We start from the raw sequence: 12,608 nt of genomic DNA, 5'->3' as shown, positions 1-12,608 counted from the left end.
CTAAGTACCCCTTGCCTATCATTGTTCTTCTCACTGGCCTTAAATTTGAGATGCTGGAAGACAATATAAGAATCTTGTCTTTGTCCTCTACCCTATTGCAGTGAAGGCTAATAATCCAGAAACACCAGTTCAAATCCCATAATGGCAGTTGAGGAATTAAAATTAAATTAATTAAATCAATGCATAAAACAACTGGATCAACCATTAGAACCCAAATTATTCACTCATGCACTTAAAGGAAGGAACGAGCTCTTGTGACCTGGTCTGGTTACATGTAACTCCAGACTTGCAGCAAAGTCTCTGAAGTGCCTCTGAAAGGGCCTGTCAAGCCACTTGTATGAAAACTGCTATGAAAATCTATAATCGACACAGGTAGCGGCAGCTCTCCATCGCTTTCTCAAGGGTCCTTAGGATAGGCATTAAAATGCTGGCCCACATTCCATGAATAAACAAAAAAAAAAGTTTTTCACCATCTTTAATATATATTTCTTTGCCTCTCAATCATTTTCTTTTTTTGTGCATGAATGGGAACAGCCTTGAAACGTTCCTTTTTATATACTTGACGACACTATATAAATGCAAGTTGTTGTAATTTTGATCCTTTCCTTTACTCAGGCTGAATTTATTAACCTTAGTACGAACTGGATCAAAACAGTAATTGCACAGGAAATATTCTTCAAATGAAAATCATATCTCAAGTATCTTTATTCAGTAAACCTATACCTCAATTCTCCATTTCTGCTATCCTTCTTTCCATTGCACTATTTATTTTTCCTATAATTTTGTGTATTTTTCATAAAGCACTTTTCTTTCATTCATTGTATTAATCTTATTGAATTACCATCTGTCTTTTGCTTTTAGATTAACTGAATTCTCTCTTGTCCTCTACTGCACACATATGTATATAAATAATTCATCTTCATTAGTAAATAATGTGATATATAAATTAATATGCTTTTATAACTTTTGCAAAGAATGCCATAGGGAATATTTTAATTACACTTCAATGCTGCAACCAGAAAATGTGTACCACAGGGCTAAAGAGTTACCAAGTTGTAAATCAGCGCTATAATTTCTGGGGTAATTTATTTATTATTCCTCTTACAGAAATTAACATTTATATGATAAAGCATATGCAGTATATAGTACTATAATTTTCTAAATCTTGAAATACTTGTATCACAGAAGTATATGGCTCTTATAGGAGGCCAATCAGTTCACTGTAATGGCGTCAAATCTTTGCTAAAGCAATCCAAAATGAATCCTCAACCCCCTGCTCTCTCTCTGTTACCCTGCATTTTCCTGTTTCAACTATTTATCCAACTTTTTCTCAAAAGAAGTACGATTGTTTTTGTTCCAGCTTTTCCTCCAATATCCATTGTGGAGAGAAATTTCTTTAAACCTTTCTACACCGTTTCAATGTCAATTTTAAATTTGTGATACCTAATCATTAATTGTTCAACCAAAGGATGAGATGTAAAACCGAGGGCCAATCTGCCAGTTCAGGTGGATGCAAAAGATCCCATGGCACTATTTCAAAGGAGAGCAGGGGAGTTATCTCCGGTCTCTGCACAATATCTATTCCTCAATCAATATCACAAAAAGAGATTCTCTTGCTATGATTACATTGTTAATAACATTCATAATAAATAGTCAGCAGAATATGAAGTCTGTTTTGCTGGCACAACCAAAGTTGAAGCAGAAGGAAATAGTCATTTTCTAATGTCCCTAACAAGGACTATCATAATTTAAAGAACTTCAATTAAAATCTCCTTCATCTTCTCAGCTCCAGTTGAAATAGTACGAGTATTTCAGATAGCAAACATTATTACAATGAATATAAAGGGGTTGAAATTAACGATCACTCCTACCCACCACATACATGCCCTGCATCATTTTTACGGTAGTGGGTTGCAAGGCATACATGCACCCTGTCTTGGGAGGTAGAAAACACCATTACAATATTTAAATCAGATTGCTACAGTGCATTTGGGAATCTGATCTAAATTTAACAATTGTTAGTTTGCATTTCCAGACACAGAAAAGCTGACAGCTAAATGGAGACGTTAAATCAAGAGCATTTTTTTTCTCTTTTTTATAGATTCTTTCACGGGATATGGACATCACTGGCTAGGCCAGCATTTATTGCCCATCCTTATATGTCCTTGAGACAGTGGCAGTTAGCCACCTTGAACCACTGCAGTTCCTATGGTGTAGGTACACTTACAGTGCTATTAGGAAGGGAGTTCCAAGATTTGACCCAGTGACAGTGAAGAAATGGCAATATAGTTCCAAGTCAGGATGGTGAGTGGCTTGGAAAGGAACTTGGTGGTGGTGTTCCCAGGCATCTGCTGTCTTTGTCTTTCTATGTCACAGGTCACAGGTTTGGAAGGTCCTGTCTAAGGAGTCTTGGTGAGTTGCTGCAGTGTATCTTGTAGATGGTACACACTGTTGCCACTGTGCATCAGTGGTGGAGGGAGTGAATGTTAAGGTGGTGAATGGGGTTCCAATCAAGCAGGCTGCTTTGTCCTGGATGGTGTCATGCTTCTTGAGTGTTGTTGGATCTTCACTCATCCAGGCAAGTGGAGAGGGTTCCATCACGCTGCTGACCTGTGCCTATATATGGTGGACTGGCTTCGGGGAGTCAGGTGGTGAGTTATTCACTGCAGAATTCGCAGTCTCTGACCTGCTCTTGTAGTCACAGTATTTATATGGCTAGTCCAGTTCAGTTTCTGGTTAATAGTAACCCTCAGAATGTTTATAATGTGGGGCTCAGCGATGGTAATGCCATTGAATGTCAAAGGAAGATGGTTAGATTCCCTCTTGTTGGAAATGGTCATTGCCTGGTACTTGTGTAGCACATTCGTTACTTGGCACTGATCAGCCGAGCCCATATGTTGTCAAGGTCTTGCTGCATATGAACACAGACTGCTTCAGTATCTGAAGAATCACAAATGGTTATGAACACCGTGCAATCATCAGCGAACATACCCACTTCTGAACTTACGATGGAGGGAAGGTCATTGTCGAAGCAACTGAAGATGGTTGGGCCTCGGACACTACCCTAAGGAACTCCTACAGTGATGTCTCAGGACCGAGATGCTTGACCTCCAACAACCACAAACATTTTCCTTTGTGCTAGGTATGACTCCAACCAGTGGAGAATTTTCTCTCTGATTCCCATTGACCACAGTTTTGCTCAGGCTCATTACTGCCACATTTGGTCAGATGTTGCCTTGATGGCGAGGACATTCTATCCTCACCTCCGGAGTTCACCTCATTTGTCCATGTTTGGTTGAATGCTGTAATGGGGTCAGGAAATGAGTGGCTCAGGTGGAACTCAAACTTTGATTCAGTGCGCAGGTTATTGCTGAGTTAAGTGCCACTTGATAGCACTGTTGATGGCACCTTTCATCACTTTGCTGATGTTCAAGAGTAGACTGATGGAGCAGTATTTGGCCGGGTTGGATTTATCCTGCTTTTTCTGGACAAGGCATACTGGGCAATTTTCCACTTTGCTGCATAGATGCCAGTGTTGTAGCTGCACTGAAACAGCTTGGCTAGGGGCGTGGCTAGTTTTGGAGCACAAGTCTTCAGTACTGTTGCCAGAAAGTGGTCAGCGCCCATAGCCTTTGCAGTAGCTAGTGCCTTCAGCTATTTGTTGATATCACGTGGAGTGAATTGAATTGGCATCTGTGATGCTGGGGACCTCAGGAGGAAGCTGACATGGGTCATCCACTCTGCTAAAGATGGTTACAAATGTCTCAGTCTTGTCCTTTGCACTGAGTTGCATTGATTTGTGGAGCCTTCTCCCTTGGTGAGTTCTTTAATTGTCCACCACCGTTCATGATTTTATAGCGCTCTTCCTGGGTTAAGATGGACAGGAGATCCCCATCCCCCTCAAACAAATCTGTTTCTCCTCGCTGCCATGATCCAGGTCCTCCCCCACCCCGCCAGTTAGCCATGATCTTTTCTGACTGCTCTTCCTTTGGCCTTCTGTCACTGGCTTTTTTACCCGGCTGCCAACCAGCCTCTCAAATGGCTGACTAACAGGAAGGAAATGCAATTTTAAAAAATTGATAATGAGGTCCTATAGTTAAACTCATCAAGACTTCTGTATCCACATAGAGACCCCAGACCCCCATCCCACCTCCCTACAAGTTGGGGCTGAATCTAGCTATTCACCTAGGTTATATTTGTAAAAGAAAATCATTGCAGAAAACTGAAGAATAATAACCAAAAGCAAGTTACTACATATAGTTATTAAATATTAAGTACATTTCCTTTTTCTCTTGGTTTTATATTGTTCTTACTCCCGGAGAGGGAGCAGAATATTCTGCAAGGGAAAGGGAGTAAGCCAGAAGTTGTGGTGCACGTTAGCACCATCGACAGAGAGGGTAGGCATCAAGATCTTACCAACAGATTTTCAGGAGCTGGTGGGGGGTGGTTGGCAGAGTTATAAAGTAGGATTTCAAATATAGTAATCTCTAGATTTCTCCTAGTGCCATGTGTTAACATGAGTAGAAATGGGAAGGTAGCAAGGATCAATGCATGGCTTGAAGCATGGTGAAGGAGGAAGGGCTTCAGGTTTATGGGACACTGGAACCAGTTCTGGGGCAGAAGCACCTATTCAATAGGGACAGGTTGCACCTGAACACGACTGGGACCAATGTCCTTGTGGGGAGGTTCACTAGTGTGATTGGGGAGGGTTTATACTAAATTCGCAGATAGATGGCAATCAGAATTTAGAAGTAGAAAAGGGAACAAGATACATAAAGTTCAAATATTAGGCAGTGGTAGAGGAGGGAAGACTGCACTAAGGGGAAATAGTAAGTTAATAGGCAGGTTCAGAGTAAGGGAGAAAGTAATGAAAGGGTTAGTGTGCATATATGCGAATGCAGGGAGTGTGGTAAATAAAATTGGCAAGTTTATAATGATCCTTGGCCAGACCCTGGATGTAGGGGGAGATCCAATTAAGGATCAATAACTTTTTGTTTAAAGTAGACAAAGTTTGAGATTCAAGACCCTTACTAAGTGAATAAAGCCATGAGTTTCCACGGGTTTTAAACAAACAAAAATAAATTTTACTAAACAAGGTCGGAAAGATAAAACAATTTACAACATCTATCTTATACTCTAAAATTCAGGGTAAGCATGAGGTACATGCGAATTAACAGGCAAACTTTGGTCAGAGACACCACACTACACAACAGATGACAGATGCAACCAAAACAGAACCCATGGATTTCTCAACAACCCACCCAGACGTTTGTAACATTGTGGGCCAAACAAGCTCACTGAAATTTTGTCTTTCTCACGAGTTTTTCCAATCTCCACATTTGAAGATCTCACTTTGGAATTCTCTCCAAAGGTTACTCCCATTTGGACAGCTTCAATGATGACCCACCTTGCAGGATTTCAACCTCGCCTTCCGAGGTTCTTTTCCCTGGATCTCTGAGCCCACTCAAACCTGACCTTCTAAGCATGATTTCAAATTTTCAGCTGTGTCAAGCAGAACACTGCAGCTCCAAAGGATTACATTTGTCCCAGCGGCCCGCAGCATGGAGTCACCAAACTTTGGCTGCCTTCTCGGATCTTCAGGGCTCCTCACATGCCCACTTCGCTTAACGTCTGCTCTCTACATTCTTGGATTCGGAGCCTATTTCTCTGCTCCTTTCATTAACTTCACTTAAGGGACCTATTTCTGTCCCCCGGCTTTAATTCCTTGCCTGGGACTGCCTTTGCAATCTCTCCCTGTCCCCCTCCCCAGATTGGGACCTTCTCCCTGCCCCCCTGAGACACACTCAGTATGTTCTTATCAGGTCATCTGACCTGCCTCTTCATGCCATTTTCTCTTTTCCTTTCTATGCAGGAGTGCAGGGCTGGTCCCTGCCTGAAGAACATTAAAAAAAACTGAACTGTGCATGTGCGGCCATTTCCTGGCCAGTCCATATGCAAGAGACCCGAGGCTCATCGGGAACTGGAGTTCCTGACCTACAAACTAAAGAATATGAGTTTAAGTTTCATCACAAGTTATAGGCTATAATAGAGAGCTGGCTCAAAGAAGCGCAGGCCTGGGTATTATATATTCCTGGATACAAGATTTTCAGGAAAGGGGGAGGGGTGGTAGTATTGATTAAGGTTAACATTGTAGTGCTGGAGAGAGAGAATGTTTCAGAGGGATCAAGGTCAGCATCTATTTGGCTAGAGCGAATGAACAAAAAGGTGCGATGACATTGCTTGGTAAAGTCTATAGACCACCAACTAGTGGGAAAGATGTAGAGGAACAAATTTGCAAGAAAATTGTGGAGAGGTACAAGAATTATAGAGGAATTATAATGGGAGATTTCAATTATCCAAATATAAACTGGGATAATAGTAGTGTAAAGGGCAGAGATGGGCAAGAGTTCCTAGATTGTGTTCAGGAAAATTTCCGAATGCAGTATGTTTCCAGTCCAACAAGAAGGTACTGCTAGATCTGGTTCTTACTCCATTTGGCCCACTTCATTCCCAAGTATCAGTAGGGAAATATTTAGGGGATGGTGATCATTGTATAATAAGATTGTTGACTGTGGAAAAGGAAAGGAACAAGCCAGAGTGAGAAAAATTAACTGCGGGAAAGTCAACTTCAATGAGGTGACAATGGATCTTTTATAGGCAGATAAATAATAAAAAGGTGATAAAAGGATAAGTGGGGCTTATGTATCTACCTTTACCAAGGAGGAAGATGCTATGCAGGTCATGGTGAAAGAGGAGGTAATTCAGACACTTGGAGTTAAAATTGATAAGGCACCAGGCCCGGACGGGATGTAACCAAGGAAATGAAAGTGGAAATTGTGGAGGCATTACCCATAATTTTGCAGTCTTCCTTAGACTCAGAGTGGCATCATAGATTTGGAGAATTGCAAATGTTACACTCTCATTCAAAAAAAGGTGTAAAGGTAAGCCCAGCAACTACAGACCACTCAGTTTAACTATGGTGATAAAAAAGCTTCTAGAAATGATAATTCGGGACAAAATTAATAGTTACTTGGAGAAATCTGGGCTAATTAAGGAAAGCCAGCATGGATTCTTAAGAGCAAATCATGTTTAACTAACTTGCTGGAGTTGTTTGGTGAGGTCACCAGAGAAAGTTGATGAGGGTAATGCCGTTGATGTGGTGTTCATGGACTTCCAGAAGACATTTGATAGAGAGCCACATAACAGACATGTGGGCAAAGTTATAGCTCGTGGAATAAAAGAGACAGTAGCATCATGGTACAAAATTGGCCAAGTGACAGAAAACAGGAGCAATGTTTAATGGATGTTTTTCGAACTGGAGCAAAGTTTGTAGTGGAGTGCCCCAGAGGTTGGTGCTGAGACCCTGGCTCTTCACATTTATTAATAATCTAGACCAAAATTTGTGGATGATATGAAACTTGGAAGCATTATGGACTGTGAGGAGGATAGTGTAGAACTTAAAAAGTTGGTGGGATGGGCAGACAAGTGGCAGATGAAATTCAATACAGAGAAGCATGAAGTGACTCATTTTGGTAGGAACAACATAAAATAAAGATTACAATTCTAAAAAGGGTGCAGGAGCAGTGGGACCTGTGTGTAGACATGCATGAATAATTGAATAATTGAAGGTGGTGGCACAGCTTGAGAAAGCAGTTAATAAAACATACAGCATCCTAGGCTTTATTAATAGGGGCACAGAGTATAAAAGCAAGGAAGTTATCCTACACTTGTGCAGAACACTGGTTCAGCCTCAACTGGAGTACTGAATCCAATTGTGGGTGACACACTTCAGGAAAGATGTAAAAGCATTAGAGAGAGTACAGGAAAGATTCACGAGAACGATCCTAAGGATGAGGAACTTCAGTTACACAGGTCGGAGAAATTGAGAGCAGATTTGATAGAGGTATTCAAAATCATGAGAGGTCTGGACAGATAGGGAAAAACTGTTCCCACTGGTGGAGGGGTCAAGAACAAGAGGGCACAGATTTAAGGTAATTGGCAAAAGAAGCAATGAGGACAAGAGAAAAAACTCTCATGCAGCAAGTGGTTGGAATCTGGAATGCACAGCTTGAAAGTGTGGGGAGGCAGGTTCAATCAAGGCATTCATGATGAATGTTATCTGAAAAGGAACAATGTGCAGGGTTAAGGGGTGAAGGCGGGGGAATGGCACGAGGTAAGTTGCTCCTATAGAGAGCTGGCACAGACATGACAGGCCAAATAGCCTCTTCCTATGCTGTAACAATTCTGTGATTCTATCATTGCTGCTCTTGATCTGATCCCTTAGAGATTCACATTCTGCAGTCTAAGCAATTTGCTTTCAATTTAAGATGCATTTATAAGTTCTACCAAAGGTTTAATTGCAGAGTATATAATTGGGAATGGAGTTCCATTCCTTGGTGCAAAAGAATATTCTATATGTGCCAGTTGTGGTCCTCTAGGATGTATGAAGGAGTAGCTACATATCAACATCCCACTGAAGTTAGCATCGTATTTACTGGTAAGAAACCATACGAGAATCAGCAGACATTTCTGCTTTTTCAGTTACCAAATATTCAAAAACCTACATATATAATAAAGCATCTGAATTTGTATTTTGCTAACACCTATGTAAAAGTAGATTCCAAATGTATAATTCTTTTTTTCTTTCCCAGTTTATAAAAGGATGCTTTAGTGTTTTTGCAAAACTCAAAACATAATTTACTTATTTAATCCCAAATGGTGCAGCATGGTTAGATCATTTCCAAAAGTAATTAGTAATAAAAGGATTTGACAGACGAATGAAAGGAATAAATACTTACGTAATTTCCTCAAAGACCTTCACTTTCTCACATCCCTCTGGAGGTTCTCGTTTGAACATATAGCTGTTGTTTGGTTTGGGTGATGAAGCATACTTGGGGAGTGGTGAGTTGCTACCGCTGTCTGTAAATGCAAAGGAAGAGAGTACTAAAGATCAAATAGTAAAGAAGCAAATTAGTCCAGATATGGGTAATCTAAAAATCAGGCACGCTTTGGGATTAAAGCCATGCTTTTGGTGAAAAGCAATAATACCCATTTGTTATAGTCCAAGATATCATCAGTTCCGAATAAGCTTAAGCTTTAAGATGGTATGAACGGGTTGGATGTTCATAACAGAGTGATTATGTCTTTTATTTCACAAAAAACTAGACTTCAATTTGTTTTTACACTAAACATTCTGCTTCAATGTAGCTGTAGCATACTAAACATTCTGCTTCAATGTAGCTGTAGCATGTAGCTCAATGGGCTTTACAAAGCTTCTTTTAACAAGGTTCTTGGAGTTACTACACTGCAATGTTAACATAAGTGATACTGAAAATGACTGAACAAAAAAACATGCACAATGGAGACAGCCAAAGTAGATGGAGCATTCAGCACACAAAAAGACTGGATCCACATTCTCTTCCTGATTGCAGTGGCCTTTTCTATCTTCATAGTAAAGATCCATCCCTGCTGAGCTCCCAGTTACAGGGTACTTTGTTACAAAAAGCACACAGCTTAATTACCACTTATTTCTCTGCATCATTATCAGACACTATCAACTTAACAATTCTTATCTTTATCCACTGCTATAAAAATTCTAAATTCAGGCGATGAATATGTATCTGAACTTGTTCATAAATGTGCAACTTGAACCCAGGCAAAGGGATTTACAACCCTCCCTTGTCCAGTTGTACAAAAATATTGTTTATTTCATTAATATGCTCATTCATCAATTCCTCCACAAGTATAGAACAATTGGGTCAAACAATCTGCTACTATATTGTAATTTGTGTAACTCAAAATATCCTCCCAATTTTGCTGATGTGTTTGGCCTTGACGTCACCTAAGTATTCATCCAGTGTAAACTCCAATCTCAAAGAACATTCCGAAGAAAACATTCTGGGATGAAAAGTGAACCTGCTCTTAACCACACTCTTTCTAATCACTACTTTATTTTCTTTACAACATTCTCCAAGTATAACTAAGTATGTTGTTATGTGTGATTGATTCCTGATAGACTATCACTCTGCCCCACTTACATGTACAAATACAGTTTTATTAATAAATTATTTTGAATTCTGCACACAAGAGTTTCATCCAATACATAATTTTCAAATGAGGAAAATCAATACATACAAATATCAGGCACCACACATTGAAACGTCCTAAATGTGGTGACTTATAAAATCAGGCCAGTGCCAAATTAGAATTTTACTCCTGAGATTCAAAATGTCAACAATAACAATGTATATTTATTTGGCTCCTTTAATGTAATGAAATGTCTGAAGGCACTTCACATGAATGTTGTAAAACAAAGTATGATGCTGAGCCACATAAGAAGATAATAGGTCAGATGACAAAGTTTGATCAAAGAGGTAGGTTTTAAGGAATGTCAAAAAAGGAAAGCAAGGTAGAGAGGCAGGGTATTCCAGAACTTGGGACCGAGGCAACTGAAGATCTGGCCAATAATAGAGGAGCAATTGGAGATGCACAAGAAGCTAGAATTAGAGGAGCACAGGTATCTGAGGGCTGTGGGCTGGAGGAAATTACAGAAATGGCGAGAGGCGAGGCCATAGAGCAATTTGAAAACAAAGATGAGAATTTTAATATCAAGATGTTGCTTGAGCAGTGACCAATAATGGAGGTCAGTGAGGGGCTATAGGGGAACCGGCCTTGCTGCCAGTTAAGACGTGGGCAGCAGAGTTTTAGATGAGAGGGTAGAATGTTGGGAGACCAGCCAGGAGTGTGTCGGAATAGTCGAGTCTTGAGGTAACGAAGGTATGAATGAAGCTGCTTCATCAATGACCTTCCCTCCATCATAAGGACAGAAGTGGGGCTGCTCGCCGGTGATCAGTATTCAGTACATTCGATACTCCCCAGATAGTGATGCAGTCTGTGCCCATATGCAGCAAGGCCTGGACAACATTCAGGCTTAGATAAGTGGCAGGTAAAATTCAAATCACACAAGTACCAGGCAATGACTATCTTTAAGAAGAGAGAAAATGACCATCTGCCCTTGATATTCAACGGCATTACCATCACTGAGTTCCTACTATCAACATCCTGGGCATCACACTGACCAGAAACTGAACTGGCCAAGCCATATAAATATTGCGGCTACAAAACCAGATCAGAGACTGGAACTTGCCGCGCCCTTAGCCAAGTACAGCTACAACACTGGCATCTACCCAAATATGTGGAAAATTGCCCAGGTATGTCCTGTATACATAAAGCAGGACAAATCCAAGCTGGCCAATTACCTCCCCATCAGTCTACTCTCCATCATCAGTAAAATAATAGAGCGGGTCATCAACAGTGCTATCAAGCGGCACTTGCTTAGCAATAACCTGCTCACTGACACCCACTTTGGGTTCTGCCAGGGCCACTCAGCTCCTGACCTCATTACGGCCTTGGTTCAAACATGGACAGAAGAGCTGAACTCCTGAGCTGAGGTGGGAGTGACTGCCCTTGACACCAAGGCAGCATTTGACCGAGTGTGGCATCAAGGAGCCCCAGCAAAACTGGAGTCAATGGGAATCGAGGGGAAAACTCTCCACTAGTTGGAGTCATGCCTTGCACAAAGTAAGATGGTTGTGATTGTTGGAGGTCAGAATTCTCAGCTCTAGGACATCACTGAAGGTGTTCCTCAGGGTAGTGTCCTTGGCCCAACCATCTTCAGCTGATTCATCAATGACCTTCCTTCCATCATAAGGTCAGAAGTGGGAATGTAAGCTGATGATTGCACAATGTTCAGCACTATTGTGACTCCTCAGATACTGAAGCAGTCCATGTCCAAATGCAGCAAGACCTGGACAATATCGAGACTTGGGTTGACAAGTAGCAAGTAACATTCGCACCACACAAGTGTCAGGCAATGACCATCTCCAACAAGAGAATCCAATCATTGCCCCTTGACATTCAATGGCATTACCATCACTGAATCCCCCACTATCAACATCCTGGGCGTTACCATTGACCAGAAACTGAGCTGGACTAGCCATATAAATACTGTGGCTAAAAGAGCAGGTCAGAGGCTAGGAATCCTGTGATGAATAACTCACCTCCTGACTCCTCAAAGCCTGTCCACCATTTACAAGGCACAAGTCATGAGTGTGACTGAATACTTCCCACTTGCCTGAATGGGTGCAGCTCCCACAACACTCAAGAAGCTCGACACAATCCAGAACAAAGCAGCCAATTTGATTGGGTCCCCATTCACCATCTTAAACATTCATTGCCTCCACCACTAATGCACAGCAGCAACTGTGTACCATTTACAAGATGCACTGCAACAGCTTGCCAAGGCTTCTTCAATAAAGCATGCTAAACCTGCGATCTCCACCAACTAGAAGGATAAGGGCAGCAGGCACATGGGAACACCACCACCTGCAAGTTCCCCTCCAAGCCACACACCACCCTGACTTGGAGCTATTTTGCCTTTCCTTCCCTGTTATTGGGTCAAAATCCTTGAACTCCCTTCCTAACAGGACTGTAGATGTACCTGGTCCAGATGGGCTGCAGCAGTTCAAGAAAGCAGCTCAACACAACCAGCTTCTCAAGGGCAATTAGGGATGAGCAACAAATGCTGATCTTGCCAATGATGCTCACAT

At 41.3% G+C, this 12,608-nt stretch overlaps 1 protein-coding gene across 1 annotated transcript in view; it reads right to left on the bottom strand.

Annotated features, from left to right (window-relative positions):
• The window catches only part of LOC121276470 (glucocorticoid-induced transcript 1 protein-like), a 255,740-nt gene that overhangs the window by 11,059 nt on the left and 232,073 nt on the right, over positions 1-12,608 (bottom strand). The window contains exon 7 of the mRNA XM_041184912.1: positions 8,799-8,919. Coding sequence (XP_041040846.1) covers positions 8,799-8,919 — 121 coding nt within the window. The remainder of the gene's footprint in view (positions 1-8,798; positions 8,920-12,608) is intronic.

The sequence above is a fragment of the Carcharodon carcharias genome, chromosome 3, assembly GCF_017639515.1.
Source record: "Carcharodon carcharias isolate sCarCar2 chromosome 3, sCarCar2.pri, whole genome shotgun sequence".
Lineage (NCBI taxonomy): Eukaryota > Metazoa > Chordata > Chondrichthyes > Lamniformes > Lamnidae > Carcharodon > Carcharodon carcharias.
This window is presented reverse-complemented; position numbering and strand designations above follow the sequence as displayed.